The 26,748-nt window shown below is 41.1% G+C and overlaps 1 protein-coding gene across 2 annotated transcripts in view; it reads right to left on the bottom strand.

The window, feature by feature from the left end:
- Positions 1 to 11,514: 11,514 nt before the first annotated feature.
- Positions 11,515 to 26,748, bottom strand: part of CCND2 (cyclin D2) — a 43,689-nt gene continuing 28,455 nt past the window's right edge. Inside the window, exons 4-5 of one of the 2 annotated variants that reach the window (XM_078673960.1) lie at positions 17,094 to 17,242; positions 11,515 to 16,790 (exon numbers count right to left, since the gene is read on the bottom strand). In XM_078673960.1, the coding sequence (XP_078530086.1) occupies positions 16,641 to 16,790; positions 17,094 to 17,242 (299 nt within the window). In that variant the 3' untranslated portion in view covers positions 11,515 to 16,640. The remainder of the gene's footprint in view (positions 16,791 to 17,093; positions 17,243 to 26,748) is intronic. The other variant, XM_078673961.1, reaches the window with a different exon arrangement.

The raw sequence follows: 26,748 nt of genomic DNA, 5'->3' as shown, positions 1-26,748 counted from the left end.
ACTTTGTCCCTTAATAGATTCGTGAGCTCTTCCTACACCAGTAGGAATGGTTAACATGTGTATTTGCTGTCCTCCCATGCCTTTCTGATATAAAGAAACCACAGGTCCTATGGTTACAGGCACAGAACGGGCATGATCGAGTTATTAATTCCTGCTCCTCTCTGTGTTGGCTCTTCAGTCAAAAAGATTTACAGAATTTACACTATTTGGCATGACATATGTGTCCGATTGAATCTCCACAAAGGGATTTGCACTGATTGTGGCTGTTCTTCATTATATGGTGGTCAATTCATTAATAATGTGCTCAATACCTCATCTATTTTATCTCCACTCTCCTCAGTTAACGCAAGAGCTTGAGCGTTTTCTGGGTGTTTTTTTCTTTTCTTTACATTTTCCTCCCTCCCCTTATCTGCAACCATTACAGGATACATTTGTGCTCCTTCTGTAATGTCCTATCCCCACATTTTTCGTTGGGAGTCCCACTTAGCCTCTGCATATCAATTAAGGGCATTTTTTAGATCAGGCTTGAGATTTCTTCTTTTCTTTCTGACGGGCCACATGTCCCCAATATTTCAAGAGCTTCAAAATGCATAGGTCTAGATAACGGCTTAATATCATTAATCTGTCTCATTACATTTTCAAGAATTCATACATTAAAGGTACCATATTGAAGAAAAGTGAACGGTCCATCCTTTTCAGGAATATATTTCATCCAATTTTCTAACCATGTACATGTGTGCTATCCTTTCTCTAAAGACATGTGCCGTGCAGGTGTGCCTTCCGGTGCCACCGGCACTCCCTCTCGTAGGCACAGGCACATCCCCTTGAATCAATGTTTTTAAACCCCTTTAGGATGTTTTCTAGTCAAATTATTTTAATATCCTTCACAATTTTTCCACTTTGTTTTGAGAAACATGCACTTCCTTATTATTGCTCTAGCTTTCAATCACTGCACTACTTTCCTCTGATGCTATAACCAATCCCAGTGCAGCTCCACTCCATCCAACCTATCCCAACTCTGTGAAGTCAAAGTACACGCAGCAAATGATCCTCCCTTTACAGTCAGCTTCGTCAGATCAGATTTCAAACAAACTACTGAACACAAATAAATTCTTGTCTGCTCCACTACCAAGAAGTATTCATCCAATCCTAAGCAAAATCTCAACCAGAACAATTTCACCTGAAAAATCCTTACAATTGATTTCTGTGCACTTGAGAAGTATCCTAACGACCTTACAGTCTCATACTCTCGCAAGGTTTCCTTCTATGGTGGTACTGATGACGTCTCATGTACAGCACCCTCAAAACAACAAACGAACGTACTCGGCGAATGCCACACTGAGACCACCTTTAGTTGTATATCCCAGGATCTTAGGCCACTTCGGACCTGATCACTTCAATCAACAACCTTTAGTCTACATCAAACACTAAAACAGACTCTTAATAACATCATTAGCATCACATACAAGCACAATATTTTAACAACCCTATTAGTTCTCACACCACTTCTCTTGTCTTCGGAACTGGCATTTCGGCTAAAGAATCACTGAACTTGCGAATCTGTAATCATCTCCTTACACAACCCCCAGTTTTTCCGAACAGGAAACTATCCAACACACTACCAGAATAACTGTTGTAGCGTAAACGTTTTGGGTCTTAAACTACTTTTAACTACAGAACAGATTTTCCCAGAATAACCTCAACTACAATTTTCTGTTCCGCTTAGGTCCTCCGATGGACCTTATTCTGTGCTGAAAGGGACTAGAATATTTAGGGGATAAACTATCATATGAGGGCCAGGAATAAGATAATTGAATCTATTCATCACCAAATGGTCTTGTTCAGGCATAAAATGTTCAGATCAAATGAATTTGGAAGCAGATAACATAACAACAAATGAATAAAACAGAATCATTATCTCTGTTGGTATCTATCACATTTTAAACTAATTTTCATTGCCAATGTGATTTACAACTTAGAGTTTTAATAAGCATTAATAAAGATATAAGAATCAAATTTAAAGAAAATCCTTCCTCTGTCGAGGAAGATAATATCATGAGGAAAGAGTCCTTTAAAGCATATAACCCTCATACAAACCCTATAGATGTAAGTTCAGTAATTGCCAGTTTCAGTTCATAAACATGTTTGTCCACCTGTCCGCAATGCAGCATCAAATGCCACAGCTGTTGTTGAAAACCTTCCAACCGGAAAGGTTCCACTTGAGCAAGCATACGAGCCCACAGCAAAAGCAGTAATTGTCGCAGTTCGTGTTAGTTTCTGGAAGTCCAAATTATCAGTCTCTGTACCACAAGGTGGGCAATTATAATCCATTGATTTCTGGTTCAATTTGGTCAGACCATTCTGTCCCATTGGTCTGTTTGAATAGGATGAGTGATATCGTAAAGTATACAAATCCGGAAGATTAAGTAATCCATTATTTTGCATTTTCCTTAAGACCATTGATTTTTATTCATGACTGGTTATAACATCCAGAAAGTAGGCAAGTCCATGCTCGCATCCTTTGTCAGTCCTTTCTGAGGCATGTACTCTAGGAAGTAACAAATTTGTTTAAGGTCCAGTCAAATAAGCTACAAGCGTGAAAGTAATTTTTGAGTGTTAGAGCACAAGTAGAACCTTTACTAAAAGTTCTCATAGGCTTCAGATTATTCAGTTCAATAGTTCATGCTAGTAAGGAAAAGATGTTTGAGGCCTATTCGAAAGTAGCCTGTGCGCACTAAGTTTATTTTGAAATAGGAATTTAACATCATTGAATACAGTACATTAGCTCTTCAATTAAGCAGGTCAATGACACATGATTACACCATATAGGCATATAGTACCCATATATTTTTTATAATTTTGTTTTTATAACACCTCATTATTTCACGTTAGTTTTGCAAATCTCTGCTCAGGTTGCAAATTTAATGCATCACTTGTTATATTTGAAAGCATATCTAAAATAAATCTTTACCAAGCACAAAATATTATGGCAATTGTTTCTCATCAATATCAATGCTCACATTTCACATTCTAATGTTACTGTCAATTTTCTCAATACCTAAAACAACTTTATTCATGCACGTCATATCTTTTGTCTGTTATTTGTTAATTTATGCAGAACGTAAACATATACCAATAGCTTTATTTACTTCTCATTAGTTTCATCTATGGTTAAGTGTCATTACAAATCTACGTCCAACATTCTGCATACTTTTACGGTGCAGTATCTAAATCAACCATGTTCTCTAAACATAATAACGAGACACATAAATCACGTTTCCCAGGGTGAATTCATAGAGATTAAATGAATAACATCCTAGATCAATCAGTGTCAGTACCTGCACTACAATTTTCAGGTTCTACTCTGGAATGAATTGCCTTATGTTCCAGAGCAGTCTACGCTGGTGGACACTCTTGACCCTGGATGAAATTTGTTTCTGAAGCTTATGGCACTCGTCAAGGACAAATCCCACAGAGTTAGTATTCTCCACAATTGCCAGGATACAGTTCAGGGGAAAGAAAACATTGAGCCACTGTTGGGCAGGAATGTTTTTTTCTGAATCTTGTTGGAAACTAGAGGAAAGTTACTCAGGTAGGAAATCTTCAGGTATAATTGGGTATCAACAGCATATTGGTGACCATGAACGCCAGAGTTTCTAAGAATCTCCTCAAGTGGTATAAGATACATATATTAAATCAGCTAAGCCCAAAGATTGCTCAAATTAAATTTGCTGATCTGGCAATGGTTCTTTTCATGAACCTAATAGCCATGTCCTGGAAGGTGGAGCAGCCACTGGTGACTGTTGGCTCAGTGTCGTGCTCCATTGGCCTGCTGCTGTAGTGGACTCCATGACGCAAGACTAGAGTGAGGGGGCGTCCACAATGTGGGACATGTACATGCTTAATCTATAGGACAGATGTGAAGTCCTTATATAAATGCTATTCCTTCCTGAAGCACTATGAGTGGCCGGTTGCTGTCCTGGGAAGCAGCAGGTTCTGCACTGCTGCTGATCAGTAGCCCCTCATTCTCCTCTGCGTACACATAGACTGCTAGATAGTATTATGGTGTTATTGCATTTCTACTTGACTCTCCCAGATGTCCCAGGTAGTCCAGACCATGCTTAGTTTGTTTCTTCAGGCACCTGATTGAAACATTGCTCGAGCTTTATGTTTTTGAGGTTCCCCACTGGTGGTTGCTGTCTTGGTCTGCCAACCACCCCAACTTCTGACGAGTGATTCTGGTTGGTAGACAGGGCAATGACTTCCACATACTCACCAACACCTTCCCATCAGCCACATGCGCTAATTATCATTGAGATCGAGTATTATTTACAGATAACTGTGTAACTGTTGTGTTTATTATGAACCACTTGTGTGTTCACTGTAGTACATATCTGTAAATGCCAATAAATTAATATTTTAACAAACTAATAGTAACTGGTGGATTTTTGGTAAAGGGCAAGGGCACAAAAACACAAGTGTAGTCAAAACGTATGAAACTACAATATTTCTCACCATGCTTAAAAAACACACAGACAAGACATTTTGGTCAAGGTAAGTTTATTGTCTATATTTCAAACCTAATTCCTTTAAACCGCACTGCAAGTCACAATCTATAGAACGATCCAAAATTGTTTATTAAAAAAGGGCCACAGCATTGAACAGATGGAAACATTCAATTAACAACCTAAACTACAATGTAATAGGCCCAACCACGACAACAATCTTACTTTCTTTTGTTTTACTTAAATGTTTATATTCACCATGTTCCTTTGACCAAATAACCACACCACTTAAAGAGCACTTTGTGAGTGAACAACATTAGGTCGATATGGTTTCTCACTCAAAGCAAATAAGAAAGCATGAGTATAGATTTTGTGCAACTGAGAATGAGGTACATAATGGAAAAACTTCCAGTGACCAGGTGATTTACTGGGTACCTGAAATAGGGGGTGTGTTGGGGGGCAGGGGGGAGAGATTACATTCAATCTAGAAGCCAGCAACTATAAAAGAATTTTAAGAATCTCAAATATCTGGCCTAGATAATCATTGCAACATGAAACAAAAGTACTATCTGGTTCTGAATTGAGAAATATCCGGAAAATCAAACAACTATGCTGCTTAGACTTCAGAATATATAATATAATATATACTTGTAAGGCACGTTTCTAATATTACAAATGGGGCAACACTTTTCACAAATGTTCATATGAAAGATTCTAAAAACTAACTTAATATTTTAAAGTGGGAAGAATGTTTGCTTTTGAAAATCAGTTTCGACAATCCACCACTTACTAAAGGTTGCAGAAAAATGGATGTGGCCATCCATTTCATATTGCAATACAAATTATCCTCAGATTTATTTGCTGCAGCACACAATTAAAGCAGCAGCTTATTTTCATAGATACATTTTAAAAAGCATCTTTTTTTTTCAAAGGCCTGAATCCTGTGATCGCCCATCACCCAATCAACTATTCTCGGCTTTCATACAGGAACATGTCAGAAAGTCCAGTTTTTAGGACACAAATGTATCTACCACATTCTGTGGTGGCATATCAGTCAAACAGTGTGCACATGTTAAAAACCATGTCTGTGGGGTTTATGGACCTTTTCAGTCATAATGATGTTTTTGCTGGCACATTTATTAAACAGTCTTCTGCTTTGGATATTTACGTTAAAATGTGTTTTCCACCAGGGTAACGGTTAAGGCTTATAGGGAGTCTCCGTAGCATTTGTGAACGGATGTACATACAAAACACACACTTCTTCCTTCGAACACATGACTACATGAGCCCCCCAATAGAAACTGTAAGTTGTGAGGTATTGTGTCAATGGCAACCAAGTATTTTGTCCAGTAACCTGAGGTAAGTATACCATCATGACAGATTGTAATCAGGAAAAAAAGAAACATTAGAAAAAATATAAAAGGGCATTTCCAGTAAATCAATGTATTCAATTAAACTCCATGTAAGCATCTAATTCAGGATCTGAAATCTAAGGCAGTAAAATAATATATTATAAAATGTTTATAAAATAGCAGCACACACTAGGTGACACAATACAGCAAGGTATTGTGAATGTGAAAGAATGAATACAAATCATAGCTTTTTAGCAGCGCAAAAAAAGACAAAAACAAAAGTGAATCAATTTTCTACATTTTTTTGGCCAAACTTGCAATTTTGTCCATAAAATGTATTTTCTTCAAGTAGCATGTTCTGTCGGAAGTGCATCTTCTTTTTGGACTCAAATACATGAGACTTGAAACTAACAAGTTTCAGTGCGCCAACTATTAAAAGAACTGTGCAATAAAAATTATTCTTGGGACCTTTACCTCAGAAACGCAGTTTTTGCATCAGTAACAAATTACCATCTTTGAGGTTTACCATTATCACTGTGTAAGCCGAATGGTATTGAGCTCTTTCTGCGACATCAAACAGTACATACACTTTTTCAGACACTTAAGTCTGGAATGTTGATACAGGAATGACATCCTAAATAACATAGATATCTCCAGCTACACCACAATTCAATTAGTTACTTACCTGTAAGTAGGCATCCACAAGCACTGTGAAGCATACATGCAATCCATTCAAATCTTCAACTGCCTGAGGTGGGATCCCTTAAGAATTAAAATGTTTCGTTTGGCCAAAATGTATCTACTGCTGTAGTTAAAAGATGGCAACTTTTGAAGATACTGTTTGATCCCCAGGATTCACAAGCTTTTTAATGTCCAGAATACAGGACACATTGCGGAATGTAACAAGTAAGCTTTCATTGTACAACAATATCCTCTGGGACTCTTGATGCGCATTTCTCTTCAAAGAAGGATTCCAATGCGCTTTCAGCATCCAACTGGTGTCATACCTTCCTTTAAATTGAGTAAGTAGAAATTGTAATATTCTAAATTGCCTAAGCCTGCCTAAAAAAGGGCTTCTTAGCCACAAAGAGTATGATACATCACTGAAGAACACAGACCACTTTACTGATCAAAGTTCACTTGAAAATAGTCTTTCATACCTCTTTCTTCTCCAGGTCTTTGCAGGTGCATTTATTCAAACCTATACTTCAATAGCTCCATAAAAAAAGCAACAAAATAATTCAAAATAGGAATGTGCCCACCTGGTATCCTAGTAGAAGATGCCAGATGTGGGGATTTACTGCATGTGTGTTGACAATTCTGTGTCATTTCAGTAACTGAATGGACCTGCTTTATGCAAATCTGAGCCAAACAATTAGATATTGCTAAAGTTTACAAACTACTGAGAGGTACTTGGGGATATGGCTGTTGCATGCAGTCCGGAAAAGAGAAGCCCAGAGGCTCCTATTACATAGTTCTATACCTTTTGCAATCTCAGACTCATGTCCAGTGTCTATGTTTTTTTCATCTTCCTCCCCCTCCAAGGCTTTGTGAGGGGCTGCAGAACCAGTCAGCTAGGGTCATGAACTACATGGGTTTACATGATAAAGTACTGCATGGTTTTAATCTTTGAGACTGAAGCCACTCCACTTTTCCACTGACGCCATGCAAGTTCAAATCACTTATCTGACTAGATATTAATGATAGAAACAGCATGCAAATAGGAAAGTCTTAGCTTTCTGTGGTAAAGGGGCACCTCTTCAACTTAAGGGTGGCAAACAAAAACTCCTGTACAGTCTACAGTACTCTCCCCAGAGAGCTTACTTTACATTACTTTAAAGGCAGTATCATTAGAAAAATTGTTTGCGGTTGTACATGGGTATTTCAATTTTAGGGAGTCCATTTAGTCTATGATGCGAGTCCCAGATTGATACTAATTGCATGGGCAAGTAGTGAAGGGAAGGTTGGCGAAGTTTAGACAGGTGGAGAGGCTATGGATCAATGAGGTCTTTTCTCTCTCTCCCTCAGATGGTAGTAAAAGCTGATGCAATTGGAGTACTGTGTTTGATGTGAACCGATTTTGTGGTCTAAAGAGTAGAAGCAGGGGAGGGGGAAACTAATAAATGTAATGAATAGAAAGAACAGTAGAATATATGGGCAAAATTTAAAAAGGAAAATCCAGTTTGCTGAAAAGATGGGCGCAGACCAGATTGATCTTTGAACAATAGATCACAATGACCAGGCTAAAAGACTGCAACTCTGCATATAACTGGAGGACACTGATACTAAAACTTCTATTGTGCATTTGACAAAGTTAAACTCTATGTCCCAAAGATATGGAATGAAAAATAGATGAAGAATTTGGTGGGGATGCCTTCATGGTAGAATTGGCTCTAGACGTTATTGCCATCTACACGCTGTGCTCCAATAAGTTAGTTTACCTTCACTAATCAAGACAATTGACAGTGCTACTTCCAATGGTACAGTTCACAGATCCTTGAAATAAATCAAGTCTTAAGTTGGACTTTTGCAGGCAGTGTGATTTCAAAGGAGTCTCTACTTCATCTATATTGTAGTTTTCAACACCTCAGGGATGAACAGTCTTTTAGTCTACTGCCGATGCTGCATATATTTGTGCGGTACAAACTCGCCAAGGTGTAAGCACTTTAAATTATTTAGATTGAATCACAGTTTTATTACAAAAGGTGAAAGGTTACTGCATTAAAGGCCCCTAAAGACAAAAAGGCTACCAACGTGAACCTCCGATTAGGACTATTTAAACCAATTGTTATTGTACTATCTGATTCAGTAGGTGATAGAAGTAAATTGACCAGCGCATTTTATTAGCAATCACATCCTAATACAGCTGCACATCCATATTTAAATTTGTTTGTGTTACTTTTTTGTGATGGGTAAATGTACTATCCCATTGTAACAATTTTAAGTAGCTCTATATAATAAACATTTACCTTACTTGTTTATGGCATTAGGGGGGTCCCAATTACTCAGTAGGCTTTAAAGTACTATCTCGTATTATTTAGTACTCTTGCTAGGGAAATTAAGAAATAAATATACTCAGATGTGTAGTCGAACAACATTAAAGTTGAAATTCTACAGAGAATACACACAAATAGGGCCTTGCATGTTTGGGCAAGCCTGATAAGGCAGCTTAAGAATCCTGCTTACACATGATGAAGAGTGTAAATCTAAACTACCACGATTTTAATTTACAAAATCAAACTCATTCTGGGAATTAATACTCATCCTGAGAAAACAGTTAAATCAAGCTAGATTACAAAAGAGGTATGGCTACAGTAAAGACAAACACAATGAAGTGATTAGGCTAAAACATCATTGTACTATAAGCATTTCTACACTGCTGAGTAGAGCAATGGACTGACAGGCGAATGATGAAATATTTGTAAGCATGTGAATTCTGAACTCTGCCAAAAAAGTTAGTGCTTCTGGCAGAACAGATCAGGTGTGCTTTGGAAAGAGTAGGAGATATAGAGGTCTTCAAAGGCAGTAAGAGCTTTGAACGATGGAATGGAAAAAGATCGGTCAATTAGTCAAAAATATTTGGAGGTGTTTAAGACTTCAGTTTCAGCTTTCCAATATACTCATTCTCAGACTTGCTTCTTTGATCCATTTTTCATCCAGCCAAATATCCTATCCATCCTAAACATTGAGAAGCATCCCAGCGGGTGATGCCCAGCTTTGAATGGACTGCAGGGAATTACATAGCCATTAGTTCAGCATATTTGCTCATTGAAATTCCTGGATCTTACTTTTAGCGAAACTTCCTTTATTCACTAGCATCCTCGGACGGCTCAAGTAAAATTTTAAGTGGTGCAACGCCCCAGAGGGCACGGATCCTGCTTATCTTAAATATTTATAAAGCATTATTGCTCCAATATATGTTTGTGCTCGGCTGCTCGCCCACTGGTCTAAAACCAGAGTTTTACTAAACTTGGTAGGGGTATCTGTCTTGGGCAAGCTAGAATGCTATCCAGTATCCGTTCAAGGAATCAAATATGAACAGGTACTAGAAGTCTTTAAAAATGATGTTTCTAAGCACTACACAAAGTGCTCTTGCCGTACTCCGAATTCATTTTATTGCTGACATAGGTCTGAAGTTTACTGTGCTTGAGTCATAAAACAGCCTTACAATTTATATGTTGCAGTGTTGAAAGATGTCATATAGAACGGAAACAAAGCTGTGTGAGAGCACCCATCTGAATGTAAATTGTACACTAATTTTAAAACCACTGTTTGAATAATCTCTGCGGGTTGAAACCAGCTGGTTTGCTAATATTAAAAAAAAGTAATGGAAAGGAGAAATCCCAACAACAGAAATTCCAACAACTTCAGGGTCCCTTATTTTAAAATGACCTAAACTATATTAATCTAATAGTCCTTGGCCTCAGATGAGAACAGAGGAAGTAACATTATGTAAGAGGTGGGAAAGTCAATACAGTGTTTAAATTTGCAGAAAACTGTTCGCTAGGTAAGGCTAAAATGAGCAGCAGTCCGTTTAATTGCAACAAAAATTACTATATGAAGATAGATTAATGACGTCTTAATTACACATTCTGTGTGGGAGATTTGAAGACCAGATCCTCATGGCTGTGGTAAGTAGCAATCAAAGTCATGAACGTTTGGGGCAGTGCTGAGAGCTGTGTAGACACAAGAAGGGAGTACACAGAGTAGATAGGCTGGATTTCTACTGCATACCTCAGAAAATGTTTGCCTGCAGGTTTTAGTTTAGGGTGATAATGTCACAGCGAACAGTAAATCACTACTTTACCGTGGGTTGAGCCTCAAGACGCCCAGACTAGGCCAGCGTTTTTGCTTTTCCTTCAGGCAAGGAAGCAGGCATCATTTTACTTCTTCTAGAAAGAATCCATTAAACAACATTTTCATATAAATAACATTGCCTCCAATTTCTGTAAAAGAAATAGGATGTTAATGAAGCATCTTATTTTTGCTGACAGAAAAGCCTTGCCTCCTCCATGCTGGAATTCAAGGTCTTCCTGCATACTGATACCAAAGTCTGATATAAGAGGTTTTATTTAGCAATTACCACTTCTCACATGATTTCAGTATACTTAGATGATGTAAAAGAATCCTCCCTGTGTAAACCATCGGAAGACGAAGTATGTTTAACTGCTACAGCCTACCTTACAAAGGTTCATGTTCATCTGTTTGTTATAATCGGTTTGTTGGAATTGCTTAATGAATGGGCTTACATTGATACTTAGGCAGTCTCCGGAAAAAAAGTTTGTGCAAATGGGCACAGTGGTGTCTGTAAAATAGAACTTCTATAATAAAAGTGATCACCAAATTCCATACCTAGAAATTTAATTGAGAAGGCAGACTGGAGAGAATATTACCACGAATATTTTTCACTGCAGTTTCTTAATTCACCGTTACCTACTGACGGTCCTACAATTTTTTAAGTAATAGGATTCGGCTTTCCTGTCCAAGTTGTCTATATTAATACATCATTGCAGTATATTGGCACAAGTTATCCACCAATATAGTACTTCTGTATACAAAAAAGGGGTGCCAGTCATAAGATAACAGAACAACCAACACGATGTGAGCTGATGGAGCATTAGAACTAGTGACTTGATTTAAAAAAACACATAAGGGAGGGAATTTATGAATGGTTTAATAATGTTCCTAGTTAATGTGTAATGCAAAACTAAAAGTTGTTTTACTTCCTAAGAGTCCCACTTCAGGCAGCATAAGGTTCAAAGAAGGGAGACCTGTAATTTCTTCACGACGGAAGGACAACAAAGTTTACAAAATTTGGCAAAACATAGTATTACATTTTTGCTCCCCACAACTGTTCTAAACCAGTCCGTTTATCCCATAATACATTTTGGAAAAGTGCTATATGTATAAAATGGTTTATAATAAAGCAGCTCATCAAGAATAATAAAAACAGCAACATTGGTATTGGGAAGCTTAAGAGAGATTCTTGGTTCATTATAACAGATAACTGTTTTGGTTTGCGCTTAATCAGACATAACTTTGGATATTGACAAGGAAGAGAAAGTTATATGTTCCAAAAGAACATCACCTCAAATGTCTGAATGAAATACATTCGAAGAAGCTGGTGATGGAGGCAGTCCAATTTGCAAAATGGTAGCTTAAAAGCACTGGTTAGTTCATGGTTTAGAAGTTTCAATAAATATTGACTTTAATGTTGGGTGTGGCCAGTTCCCAGAACACTGAGCAATAAATTCAGAAGCCTCATTGCATCATTACCATCTGCATTTTCAAAAGCTAAGATCGGTGCCACAAGGAAACTTAGATTGTATTTTTCAAGCTGCTAAAAGAATTAACTTGTATGCTTTTTGGCAACGAATTTTGTTTAGCTGTACTGGGTTATAATAAGGTCCATTCTGAAGTTTGATTATGGTCCACTTTTTAGAAGCACTCTTTTCTCTGAAGTAGATTTCTTTTTCTACGAAGCACTGTTTAATACACTTTAATCAAATAATTTATTTTCGATATTTCTCTGGAAACACAATGTAAAATTATTGAAAACCTGTCAGTCGGGTAGCCAATCTTCTAGTAAGTGCGACTGGTATTTAACTTAAAGTAAAGAATTTCATGTATGTGTGATGCCTGCAAAGACTTCAAAAGATAAACACTGAGAGTGAAGAGCTTCAAGCAAAAAGCAGCACAGTAGTTCTGTTCTTCTCACTCTCTGATGAGCACCCATTAGCTTAATAACATTTTTTAAAAACCAAAAACACGTACAGACATACGACATAAGAATCCGTCCATTCAAAAAAATTACTATTCTGAAATTGAACAGCTGTTTTCAAAAATGTAAAATGGGTGTTGTTCTGGCTCAAAGTCACCTAATTAAATGGGTAAAAAATTATAAAGCATCCATGTATATGAAAGCCAAAGCTCTGCCATCTGAGCTAAACACTACAATACTTTGTCATACACTTTCAGAAGATGCCCTACCCATCTAAAAACTTGTGAATGTTTTAAAGCCTTGGCCCTTTAAGCTTAGGTTTTATCTGTACGCTTGTGTCCCCACAATTTTCATAAGGACAGTGCCGAGAAAATGTGCTGCAAATACAGCATACCATTGCAATTTTTATGGGCGAAATCTCAACATTGAAGCTTTGATACAAGTGCCATCTACAGTATTTTAACAAACGGATGACAAATGATATTGAATAAAAAGGTACTGCTCATCAATGAAATACTCATTGAGGAAGATTCCAAAAATCCTTGATAGACATGGTAGGGGCATCCTACTTCGCTTTACAATTTTCTAGACCAAATACACACAGCCTAGAATTAAACATGCATCCAACAAACACTGACCGGACATGCCAAAGAACCACCAAGTAGTCCACTCAAAACCAAATTGTTTTTCCTCCTGCATCTCTCATTCCTTAGCCAATACACAAAAATCCAGAATCCAATCTTCGATGGGAAAGGAGGACCTCTGGAAAAAAAGGTACCTAAAGCCATGACTGGTAATTGTATTCAGCAACATGCTTCCTATAAAGCCATCAGCTTCTCAGTTCTTCAAAAATAATTATGCTTTACTGGCCATATTTTCCTTTCTGCACGCGGAGTAAATATGGCAGCATAGGTGAGAGCAGATGTATTCACTACTCACGGAGGAGTACCTATTCTAAACAATATAGATGAACGAGGTACCTCTTGAATACATGCTTCAGGAGTATGAAGCACGACAGTAGCCATAGAAGATACTGTCAAAATAAGGTTGTTCACTTCTTGGAGTTAATTGGGGGACAGTACTACCCCCCTTTGAGATTCACACCAGTTTGGTGCATCGGTCGGATGACTTTGTCCTTAAGAGACCCTGAAAACTAGGGACTGTGGATCAACTTGCACTACCCTTTTGGGAACCATTGAAAATTACGCATAAGACCAATAGGACTTGCAATCTTATATGTTGTAAATATAAATTCTCGATTTGAGTACTGCGTCGTCGGTACCATAATCAATTTGTTAACACATCACTGCATGTGAACTGGTATAATACATGTATTTAACAGAAACTAATTTGTCCTGGGTTTCCCTTTTTGATTGACATTAATTGATGGAAACTGATAATTAGACTGTGGACTCCTCAAAATCATTTTAGAGGTCTCCAACTTCAACAAAGTCGCACAGATTAATTGCTCACGTAGTATATGTCGATCTTGGTCCACGAGGGTATATAGGGTTGTCAGTCAAAGAACGATCCTCAGAGAGAGTGCAGAAAAATCGGGCCCTAATAATAGATTTTTGTAATGTAAAAAGAACGCTAAAGGTAAAAACAGATTCAACTTGAATGAGTGGACTTCGTTACAGATCTCATAAAAACTGACCTCATTTATGAAGGTCTGAGAAACTGACCTTTACATAACTAAGGCTTGCGGGATCTGTCACACCGCTGCTCAATCAGTACAGATGGCTCCCCCCAACCAAAAGTGCGACACCCTGTAATAGACATTTTGGTACCAAACGTATGCCAACTAAAGGTGGCTCTATCAGGAGATTGACATAATAATATATCAAAGTTGATACAAGCCGAAAGATTGGCTGTTGCTAAGGCACCATGTGAATCAGCTATGGTATCACCCAGTCAGCTACTGGGGAGAGGAAAAAATACCTGTCTTTTGCAATGCTGAGGCTGAATAGAGGCCAGCCCTCAGTCATAATTCTTTTTGTTTTTTCTAAAGGCGTGCATGGGTCTTGGGTAGAATTAATCTCACAGTTCTACCCATGTGGATTAGCATAATTTATTTTTGGATTATTACCTACTTTCAATCACTTAGGGTACATTTAGGAGTTTGTGGTATCTCCCAAATTCTTACAAAGGAAAACAGCCACACTTCGAAATAATTCCTGCTCCACCCAGAAGAAATGTTTTTATGCATATTTTACCATTTCTGGCTTTTCTTTTGTTAGCAAAAACGTTTGACATTATTTAGGTACCCTCATCCGAGGGGGGCGATGAAAAAAAAATAATCAAAAAATGCATCAAACCATACAATCCAGGACTTAAAGCAACCTACCTTATCACAGAATGTAATGCTTAATGATTTTTCCAAATAAATAACCGCATGTAATATGCCAGAATATCATTGCCAGATCTTGTCTGACAAATATTGAATCCTAAATCTAGCATAGAAAAATATCACCCTATTGTGGTTATTCTGACAAATAAATTAGAGAATAGTGTATTTAACAATGGCGCGATCAACTGATTGGATGTCAGATGTGACAGAGTTCATTTTGTGTGACTGAGACAACCAAGCGTTCAGTTCTTGACAACCGGTCGGGCTCATAGGGATGATTTGAACAAACATGCTCTTGGGGCAAACATGAAACCATCAGCAAAGGGACTTTGGTTATCAAGGAAAGTTTCAATGCAGGCTGGGTTATCGGAAACTTGTAAGGATGACTAAAAAGGATATTTTAAGAGATTTTGCAGTTGGCATTAAACTGTGGAGCTCTGCAGTGAATACAGACTCATTTCTTAGACAGGGCAGTTGTTCTTAATACAATTCACAGAACTGGTAGGAGAATGGGCAATTTCACCACTACCATAAACATCTTAATAGGTCACATTTGACAAAGGAAATGGAGACATTTCCTTACCACATACCTTCCCAGACATTCCTCGTGCCTTTAACTTCTTTGACCCATAACATATTATTTGAAGAGCTTGAAAACATTTGAATGGTTGCATTCTCTAACATCTGAAGAGATCCCTTACCATAAATACTGCAATAACCAAGAACAAGAAGTTCTCAATAAAGAGGATTCAGGAGAGCAAAACTTGAAGTAAAAAGAAAAAAAAGATCCTTAGACAAAGAACGTTGTCTGCTATGATAGTCTTCAATACACCTAACATCAAAATCCGTTACCATAAAATGGGGTCTGAAATGAGGAAGGTGGCAGGCAGTGATATTAGGACACTTGAGGTCCTAAACCTACAGAGTGGTTGCTACTTTTTCTATGTAATAGTTTTCCACGTCACAAATCAACATCATGTTTGAAGGAAGTAGCTCACAAAAAACATGTGCATCTATGGAAGAATCGTTGCTGAATACTTCTTTTACACCAAATGCGGAACACTCTTTCCATAGGATGGGCCAGTCCACACCTGGATATGTAGGAATACCATTTTGCCAATTGTACTGCATTAATTATAATGAACCAATATGGACATATGTGGGAGTGATGAAAGCACGTTTCAGACTGGTAACAATTAAAAGAAAATCAATTCTTAGGTAGCAGCTACCACTGACGGCACACAAGTAAACAACCTATTTTATAAGATCCAACAAGAATCACTAACAAAGTAAGAGGTAAATAGAGAACATGTCGCGTCCACATCCAAAATGGTTCAATAGGAGTCCTTGTTCACTATTACCCTCTCAGACCATTCCTCCATTTCTTTGCATTCAACACAAGAAAGCACCCAAATCACTTTCTTAAATTAAAAATGGGTACATGCATAACATTACACAAAACTAAAGTAATCCCACAAAATGTTTAAATTTATCTAGCTAGCTTGAGTATACAGATCAGTAAGAGTGAATGCCGTTAAAGCATACAGACTGCAATAAACATATTGTGGGATTCCCTTCTGTAGAACATCAGACACCAAATGCATTTAATAACTCAGATGTTATCCTAAAATAGCTTTAAATAGGTTCTATGTGCGAGCAGATAAAAAAAGATTTCATTCAAAAATAAAGAGGATGATTTTGTGCTAGCATCCTCACAAGTTGATGTCCCTAACATCCGTTGGTGTGCTGGCCTGGTCCAGTTCTTCCACTGTCTTAGATGGATTGCTTTGTTGTTGTTGCTGTTGTCTTAGATTGTTTAGGAGAACTGATTCAATTTGTTCTTGGCAAGCTTTAAGACAATCCTAAAATGAAAAGTAATGATTACTGACTACCAATGAAGCGTACAGATAATTCATAATAAACCAACTACTTTTATTACAAATGTGGCCTCAATAACTAAAACAGTGCAGATTAGACTTGTTTGGCAAACTCAACAGAAACATTATTCAAGTGAAAATTGAATATCAAGTACCAATGTAAACCGACAAACTAAAGAAAAATCACCAAATTCTTTATTCATGATTTTTCCCTCAAACCCAAGAAATAGAAAATGGAATACTACACAAATAAGACAAAAGTGATCTAGTACAACACACTAGACTTACCACTTCTGTGTTTGTGATCTTAGCCAGAAGTTCTGTAAGGCTATCGCCAGACAATACACTTCCTTCATCAACAAACTGAAGCCCACAGATTGCCGCACCAACACTTCCAGTAGCTATCATTGACGGTGGGTACATGGCAAAGTTAAAGTCTGCAGAAAAATATAGATCTTTCAGATACGCAAAGAATGAGTGGCAAAAACAAGCAGTCACTTATATAAAAAAGGCACGGTTTTATAAAAACGATTTGTTTAATTGAAAATTAAGTAACCTGTAACTACAATTCTCCCTAAGTCTGTAGTATTTTATAGATTCAATTGTTTTGAAATTATTCAGGTTGACAATCCTCTTTGTAGGGGTATTAAAGCGAACAAATGCAACAGTTGCAGGTCTCTTAGCTCAACTGGAGAGGCAAACTTCAATTTTAAAGGCACACATCTCGATGGTTGAATAGGGGTGGTAAGGATGAACGGAATCGAAGTTCAGGGATGATGGAGTTATAAATTAGTTTCAGCTAATACGAATTAAGAGCCTACTATGCACCATCACTCCTGTGTTTTGCAAGTGCTGCCATGAGCATCTGCCATTCACTCATCCAATAATCTAATAACGTCCTTTAGGAAGTGGACTGCTGGCATGTTTAGTAGAGCTGGGTCAGAGCAGAAATATACATTTGCTGGCCAGAGTATTAAGTGAAGCGGAGTGACAACAATACATTAGACATACTACAGCACAGCCAATAGAAGCTACCAGCATCTAAGCCTGCATCCAGGTTATAAAAGTACATCCTATTGATGGAAGGAGGTCGTAAGGGAGAGGGCTGACCAGCAGTTGGCTCCTGGAGGCAGGTGAAACAGAAGGGAGCAGCAGCCACAAGCCTCACTACAACCAGAGAATTCGACAATCATCCCATGCACCAACCTACGCCACTGCATCATACAGTCAACTCCCCCAGCTTCTGTCAGAGTAGGACAGCAGCATGCTTACCCATCCCCTAAATAACATCTGCCTCATTTGGCACACTGTAAAGAAATTATATGGGATAAAACGTTCCTTAGAAGCACTCAGGCACGGAGTTGATGTTTCAAGTAAAGTCTCTCTCGCTGTTATCTCTGAAGAACCAATTTAGAACGTTTTCACACCTCAGAGCTCAAGAAACTCCTTTCCCCAAATCAGTTAATTATTTTTCAGTTAGAAGAGCCAAACGCACTGCAGTCATGTTAAAGCACCTCAAACATACCCAACAAGAAAGCTTACAAAAGAGCATTTCCAAACTCATTACAAAAACAATTCTTAGCTTTGTAATCAAACACATCTGCTCATCCTTGGAACTATTCCTTCTCAAATTCATGGCAGATCCTGGAGTAAAGGAAAGAGTAATGTTTAAAGTCTAAACCTAGGGGCCAAGAAGGAGACGTTGTTAAGAGAAGGTGGAAAGTAAGAGTTGGCCATCTAGAATGTGAAACTGTAGTCAAAGCTGAACTTGGTTATCATGAGGAACAACGAAGGAATCAGCAAGTACATGGTAACTGAAATCTTCCTTGATAGCAGGTCTCTCGCCAACATGTTCATTAATAAAGTAATTACTGATAATTTGGTGATAAACGATACAGTGTGTAAAAGCCTTCTTGGCTTACTATGACAGAATCAGATTAGATTGATAAGAGGTGTTTACCTAAGATAGCTATCAAAAAGGGTGTAAGTGAGGCAGATAATGCTTCAGTCCACAAGGCTGGTGATGCATCCTTGTCAATTAAGGAGTCACTATAAATAATTGTTAAAGCAAACCATTTTCTGAAGCCATGGAGGGGTTTGAGGCAAGCCAGTGAAGGACATAAGGAGAATTTTTATTTTTTTTAAGTTGTTTTTATTGATAGTGAGACATATCGGACATATATACAGTTCTTACACATAATATCTGCAGGTTACATTAACCACCACATATGCTATGGAAATTGGGAAAACATTAAACAGTTGCATCTCTGTCCATATTTCTTCGCAAGTCAAGTTCCACCATAGGCGATACACAGATCTCCCCCCTGTGAGCGTTCCACTTCTGCCATTTTTTATCCCATTTTTATGGGCACCCCCTGGTTATAAAGACTTCTTTCTCCGCTATCATGCACCGGTCAAGCTCTTTCAGCCACACCGACACAGTAGGAGGTGCCATTCCCCTTCATCCCCTAGGGAGTTCTCATTTTTCTAATGTGTAGCCCAACTTCACCAATTGTTGTTCGATTTCAGTCAGGTCTGTGTCCTCCCATATGTTGAGCAAACCGAGTCGGGCGTCAGGGTCACTGCCTTCCCTAGTGCAGACTGCATATGATTTGTGGCCCTCTCCCAAAGATACCACACCAGCGGCCATTCCCACAGTGTGTGATAAAAAGGTAGCTCGCTGCCCGCAGCCCTTCAAACATAAGTCATCTTGCCTAGACCCTATTTTGGCTAGCGTGATTCCTATCAGGTAGGAGCGGTGCAAAATCCTGAGTTGTATTAGTTTGAATCGGAGCGTGATGGCCGCTTCCCTGGGTGACATAAGAGCCAGTCGTCAATCCTCCTAGTCGATCGGCCCTAGGTCTCTCTCTCATTGCTCCTTGAGCTTTCCAAATGTATCTTGCGGATTATAAGTTAGGGAGATCGCCTTAGACTGCCTTGGCCCATCCAGCAAGTGGTCCTCCAGAGGCGACGAGTCCGATGTCCTCGCAGCTCGGAAAGGTAGACATCAAGGCATGCCTAATTTGAAGGCATCTGAAAACCTCCCCAGGAGCCAGTTGGTAGCTCTTCTGGAGATCCTCAAATTAGAGTATTGCACCCTTTTTAACCAGACCCTTCACTGACGAGATGCCCATTACATCCCACCTCTCAAATCATGGTTGATAGCACAGAATGCCCAATTTCTGCGCATACCATAGTGGCGTCGCCTTAGTGAGGACATCAGCCCATCCCAACCTCAAAATGGCCAGATGCCAAATTTGCACCATGTGTAGTGTTGGGCCAATAAGTCTTTTTTTGCTTGGGTGGTAATACAGGGCACCCAGACAGCACAAACAATCCATCTGGTACCTGTCTAGGCTGTAGGCCGGGTCCGTCGGCAGAGAATACATCCAGGAATTTACGGCAACCAGCTGAGAAGCCCAGTAATACAACCTAATGTCTGGCAACGCTATACCAGACATACCATCCCTTCGTTAGTTGTTAAAGTGCAATCCTAGGGGCTCTGCCATCCCATAACAGTGTACGTACCTCCCCCTCAACCGTAACAAAGTATGTGTCTGGGATCCTATGCGGGCAGTTCTGGAGTATATATAAAAATCGCGGGAGTGCCAACATTTTAAAAAGAGCAGCGCGGCCTACCAAAGACCGAGGCAGCGACCGCCAGTGTTTTACACCCGTTCTTAATCTAGCCAGTGGGGGTGCCAAATTGCGACTGCAGAAGAGACGTGATAAAGACTCCCAGATACTTAAAGCCTTCTACTGCTACCATTCATTAACGCACAATCTCTTGGGAGACGGGGAGTTTGTCCATGTAGCACAAACACAGATTTACTCCAGTTAATTGCATAGCCTGAATACTTCTCATAGTTTGTGAAAATATGGAGGACAGTGTGTATAGACATATACGGGGGGCAAGGTAGAGCAGTATGTCATCGGCATATAGGGATATTCTGTCCTCACGCTCCAAGGACCACAGAAAAGCCCGCACCATCACGTCACGGCGGATTCAAGTCGCGAGGGGCTCCAGCATAAGGGAGAAACAGCATCGGGACAGCGGACACCCCTGTCTGGTGCCTCTCCGTAGTGTGAATTTACGGGAAGTATAGTTGTTAACTCTCACCTGCCCCTGGATGTCAGTATATAGAACGTCACCCATTTTATAAATTTAGGGCCTATCCCTACCCTCACGAGAACTTAAAGATATGGCATTCTATCAAATGGAAAGCCATGGAGGCATCCAGGAACAATAGAACCGCATCTTCACTCAGAAAATCCCTACGCGCCATCACATTGTGTAGCTGGCGTATGTTACGTGCCGTATTTCTACCAGGCATGAATCCAGATTGCTCTGGGTGGACCAGGGAGAAAATTACTATCCCAAGCCGCGTAGCAAGGACTTTTGCTAAGATCTTTGCTTCCACATTTATCAGTGAGATTGGTCTGTACGAGCTGGTAAAACTCCCTTCTCCCAACTCTCCTCATAAATTTCCTGCAAGTGTGGGACAACCGGAGGGGCCATAACCTTAAGGAATTCAATGGGGGTGCCATTTGGCCCCATCGCCTTCCCAGATTTAATTTGGCCAATAGCTTTCTGGATTTCCTCATTGGTCAGATCTTTACCCGACACATCCCTATCGAGCTCCGAGAGAGTTGGCACATCACTATCCGCTAAAAGCTGGTGTGAGTCCTCTGCTGTATACGTAATGGAGGGGGAAGTAAACTCCTTCGAAGTGCCTTGCGAATGCTTCTGCGATGTCCCTGGGGTGATGGAGGACCTCCCCACTAGGTATCTTTATTCGGGGCACCCACCTCGTACCCTGTGCCCTCCTTTCCAACCAGGCTAAAGTCTTCCCCGCCCTATCTCTCAACTCGTACAACCTATATTGGGTAGCACTATGTTTGGGTAGCACTATGTTTGGCCATCATGTGCTCACGCGTCTTAAGCCTGTACTCATCTTATGTCAATGTCAGACTGTGGAGTGTATCCTCAGAGGGAGTGCGTGCGTGTTCTGCCTCAAGTCCCCGAAGCTCCTCCTCCAGTTGGACCAAAATCTGGCGTCGGAGTGCAATAAGTTACCTATGGAGGGCGTATAGATTAGAAAATAATCAATTCAGGAAAGACTACCATGCACACTGGAAAATTATGTATAATTGGAATCTGGTGCTTGGAGCTCCCTCCCGACATCTGAGAGGCCCATTGCAGCGGTAAATTCTGCCATAAGTCCGTTTGGTCTGGCCCCCTGTCTTTGCGGGTACCTATCGACCATATCATCCATAGTCATTTTGTAGTCTCCACCCATTATCAATGTACCGTCTGGGAGCCTAGTCAAAACTTTGCCCAGATCTGCCAAAGCGTCTCTACCCAGCGCCGGTGGCAGATAAACCTAAACTACATTGAGAGCCCTCCCCTCGGGCTTCGGCCACAGCAAACTGTCCACCTGGGTCTGTCCATGTCTTCTGTACTATCAAGGGTGTGCCCTTTTGAATCAGAATGCACATTCCCCTAGAGCCAGTAGTATAGTCTGCATGCACCAGGAGCTGGTATTCCAACCTGGTAAGCACTTTACTTTTGTTGCCCACTAAGTGGGTTGCTCGCAGCAGAACAAGATCCGGGGATTGCCTCTTCAGATACTGTTGGGCAATCCCTCTCTTAATTTTGTCAGCTAGGCCGTTTACATTCCAAGACAGGACAGTGAGCACTACTTCCTTGTTACCCCCCCCCCCATCCAATAGCCCAGTAGTATCTACTTTCTAACAGGTCAACAGTACGGCAAGTATATCCGGACACAGCCTGCAGTTGAAAGCAACAGTTACCTACTTATGTTGATCTCTTTTGAAGCATAGAACTCATTGCATAGTGAAACCTTACAGTCACAGTTTAACTCGTTGCAAGAGCATCTACCTGTCAGCATATCCATCACATGTCTGACGATCTCACAACCACATTGTTGAACAAGAAAACAATAAGGAACTACAAAACACCCTCCCCCTACCAGTGGATTTAGAACTACCCACACCCAAACGTTAGAAAATTCCCCCCCCACCCCCCAGCCCCCAGAAATGCTTCAGATGCACGGGGTGAACTAACCCTCCTCCCCACAGGTACACATCACAAATGACTTGTAGTTTAGCCATCCATACTTAACTGTATCTATACCTTTCCACATCACATCAATGAGACCTATCAGTATGTATCATATCATTAGGTCCTTAAGTGTAAGAAAGTCTCCTAACAATGGACCCTTCTACACCCCCTCCTCACCCCCCTACTTGCGCTTTCAGCTGGATTTGAGTCCTTCGTCCACGCAGCCAGGACCCTCAGTCCTGCTCCTTCCGCTGACTGTCTTCCTCAACTGAGCCATTGTTCACCACCTCCGTGCGGGTACCACTGTGCTGGCTGGGTCTACCACGGCAATCTCTCCTTTGGCTTCCTACCGTGCTCCAGCCCTCCATCCACTCCCATACTGCCTCCGGTAAATCAAAGAACCATGACTTGCCGTTGGACTCCACTCGTAATCGCGCAGGGAAGAGCTTTGCATACTGCACCTCCAGATCTCTCAGTTCCTTCTTCACTGCCTGAAAGCTGCAGCGCTGCGCCTGAACCTTGGCCGTAAAATCTCGAAAGAACGCCACCTCATAGTTATCCATCTTCAAGGGAGGATTGGAGCGTGCAGTCTGGAGGATAAAGTCCCGGTCCCGATAGTTGAATACCCGAGCAATAAGGGGCCTCGGGGTGTACCTGGTTTTGGTCTACCACCTGGTACCCTGTGGGCTCTTTCAATAGAGAAATAGCTGGACAAAGTCTTAGGGTTAAGGAGTTTAGTGATGAGATCCTACACATATAGGTCAGCAGCCGGCCCCTCCATTCTCTCAAATACCAATGTTATGGCGGCGGGCACAGCCTTCATAATCATCAAGTTGTTGCGACATTCTCTCCTGTTACTTCTGCATTTCTAGCTTTGGGAGTTCCGATGTGTCTGTCTGCAGGGCGCTGGTATCTATCTTGAGGTCTTTGACCTTCTCATCCATTTTCCTGAAGTCAGCTCTGATTAGCGAGACCTCTACGGTGACAGAGTCCACCGAAGCGCGCACTCCACCAATTGCTGCCATGACATCATGAAGAGTTGGTTCCAGGCCTAGTGTGGGGCAGCCGCCCCACCTTCCTTCTATGATTGCGGCGATCCACCTCTTTCCCCGGTTTTAGACCAAGAAATTTTGCCAGCTGTTTCTGGGAGTTGGCCTTGGAACCCTTTCCCCCAGTCATCATATCTGCTTAACACCAGATGGTCTTCTGGGTGAGGGCAAAGGGCAGCTCCGTAGGGACAGCCTCAACCAGCCAATGGAAGTGATCAAGCCAGCTTGCAGTACCCCTGGCGTCGCCGAGTCGATATCACTGCCCCTAAGAGCCAGTCACTTCGATTAAACCACGCCGCTCGTGATAGTGTTCATCACTGCTGTGGAGTCAGCCGCGACGGCCTCCAGCATGTGACGCCTCTGTCTCCCAGTCGTGCCACCAGTGCGCAATAGTCTCTTGTGGAGGGGCTAAGGTTCCCAGCCTCCTCCTCAGCAAGATATGTCAGGCAGTGGATGTTCTACTCGCTCCTACACAGCTCTCAGCAAAGCCGGCTGTCCACAGTTAACATGGGAGGCCCACTAGTTCACGCCCCGGTCCCAAACACCAGACCAGCTGCATCCACCGGAAGTGGCTTTTACCCACTGCAACTTTCTGGTCAAGGAACCGGGAGCCCACCTGGCCAATCACCATCAATACAGAGCGCCTCTCCCAGTTGAAGACCTCAGCGCGCGTGGTACCTGCACCCAGTGTGCACCCCAAAAGTCTCCCAGACACAGCACTACTGGCCCAGCCCACACTTCAGGCCACTTCCGCAGGGCCACTTCACATGCCAGCCTGTCAATTATCGGCCCTTCCCGGCCCGCATTTGTTTATATATGTCCCAGGGCCGGCAATGGTCACCCTCTCTGCCTACCTCCAGCGTATAGCCAGGCAGACACGCGGTCTTACTTCACGAGGGGGAAGGGGGTGGGGGGAGGGGGGAGGGGAGCCAGCGCTCACCCGTTATTCCACTAGCTATCCGCAGGCATCTCCTCATCAGGGAAAAGCCAAAGGCAGCAGGAAATATTCGCTGCAGCGCTTGAAGAGTCTCACTCCTTTCCACAGGCCTCAAGCCGGGACCTCCGTTCGTCGCGCTGCGGCCAGGTCCGTGTCCCCTGGGTCCCCACAGTCTTCTTCTCTCGTGGGACTCCACCACTCGTCGCGACAGCCACAATTAGCCAGACCAGCCAGCCAGGCCTTCCATCGCCACAGCTCCAGGCCGCTACCCTTCCATTGGCCCACCACCCGTTCTCACCTACAGGCCGCCTATGACGTCTCGGCGCAGCCAGCTGTGTAGGCCACAAAGCCGGGGTCTTCCGTAGTGAGGCGCTCACTGGGACATTCTGCCACTCTCCGTTATGCCGGGCCAACGTCCTTTGCACTCGTTCTTTGAAGTCGCCGCTTCATGCCCCACGCCACCGCCGTCCGTGCCGGTAGCAAGGAGAATTTAATGAGGACTATTTAAGGAGCTCTGGAACCTTCTGCTTTTTACCTCTGAGATTTCAACTATAACGGTTCCTTTTTTTTCCTTTTCTTTTGCAGCTTTAGCCCACTGTGTACCTACCCACTCCTCACTAGAGAACTGAGTTTCCCTAAAGGCATGGATCATTCCTCTTCAACTGTCATCAGTCTTAGCAGAGATTTTACACTAGTCATACAGGAATGTGATAGTAGTAGATGAGCTGCACAAGGGTCATATACAAAAATCTTCATTGCTCTATTGGTTCAACAGGGCTTAATGAAGACTTATTTGCGATGCCAGGTGCTTTAAACACCTTGAATGAATTCAAAACCGAGAAAGGGGCAAAAAGTAGATCACTGAGCCCTGCAACAGAGTGGTGACAGGAGAAAACTGCTACCAGAATAAAAGTGACACATTAGTTCTAATCTGCAGCATGCTTGTAGAGACTATTTGATAGTTGAAAGCAGACACTGATGGAACTGTTCTTCCAGGACAGCAAAGCACTTGAGGGTTACCTTTCATGCGGTATGCAGTAGAAAAACTGATCTACAGAATACTTGAGAAGGGAACAGAGTCAAGACTTCCCTCCTTGGTTCTCTGCTAGGTTTCACAAGTGGGATATGCTGTGCCTAGAAAATATTTAGTGAATTATTTCACTGATGCGTTGATATTGTTGCCAAGGATTCACAGCCTTCAAGCATGAGACAGTCACAAAAAGTCCAATACTGACAGTTCCATAGGTTTTTTTACTTTTGAAGAAATGGGGTATATTTAAACAGAAAAAGACAAAAAGTAAAACTGTATGATATTTTTACATTGGAAAGAGGCAAACAATTGATGATTGCAATCGCTAATTTTTAGTGACTAAGAAATGTAAAAAAATCATTAAAAAAAACAAGTAGCGAAAACCATCTTTTTGGGGTAAATGAAGTCTCCTAAATAAACTAAAGCACATGAGATGGCAAACAGAGGTACATTTGGAGCCACTGAAGCATGTCAGAGACAAAGAAATAGGCAACTTTTTCATAAGAACAAGGTGCCCATGGCTCCCATACTCCTCTACTCACACAGTACGAGCTGCTGGGCAGACCTAGCTTTCAAGGTGACCTGGGTAGCAAAGTGAGCAAGGAGAAAACATACAGTCATACCTACAAACCCTTACTGTGAATGTCCAACCCTTATTTGTTCATCACATAGTCAGACTCCTGCCATTACCCTCCAAAATAGACATCCACTTCTGTACGCCAGGTTTAGCCCTCATGGAAGTGAGCCCTACTTGACCCTGTCAAACATTCATCACCCAGTAAGGTCTTGGTGCTGCATTATGGCCCAAGTATGCTTCTGCACCTGCAAAGAAAGCAGAAGCC

Source organism: Lissotriton helveticus, chromosome 1_1 (genome assembly GCF_964261635.1).
Source record: "Lissotriton helveticus chromosome 1_1, aLisHel1.1, whole genome shotgun sequence".
Classification (NCBI taxonomy): Eukaryota; Metazoa; Chordata; class Amphibia; order Caudata; family Salamandridae; genus Lissotriton; species Lissotriton helveticus.
Note: the sequence above shows the minus strand (reverse complement) of the source record. Positions and strands in the feature narration are given on the sequence as shown.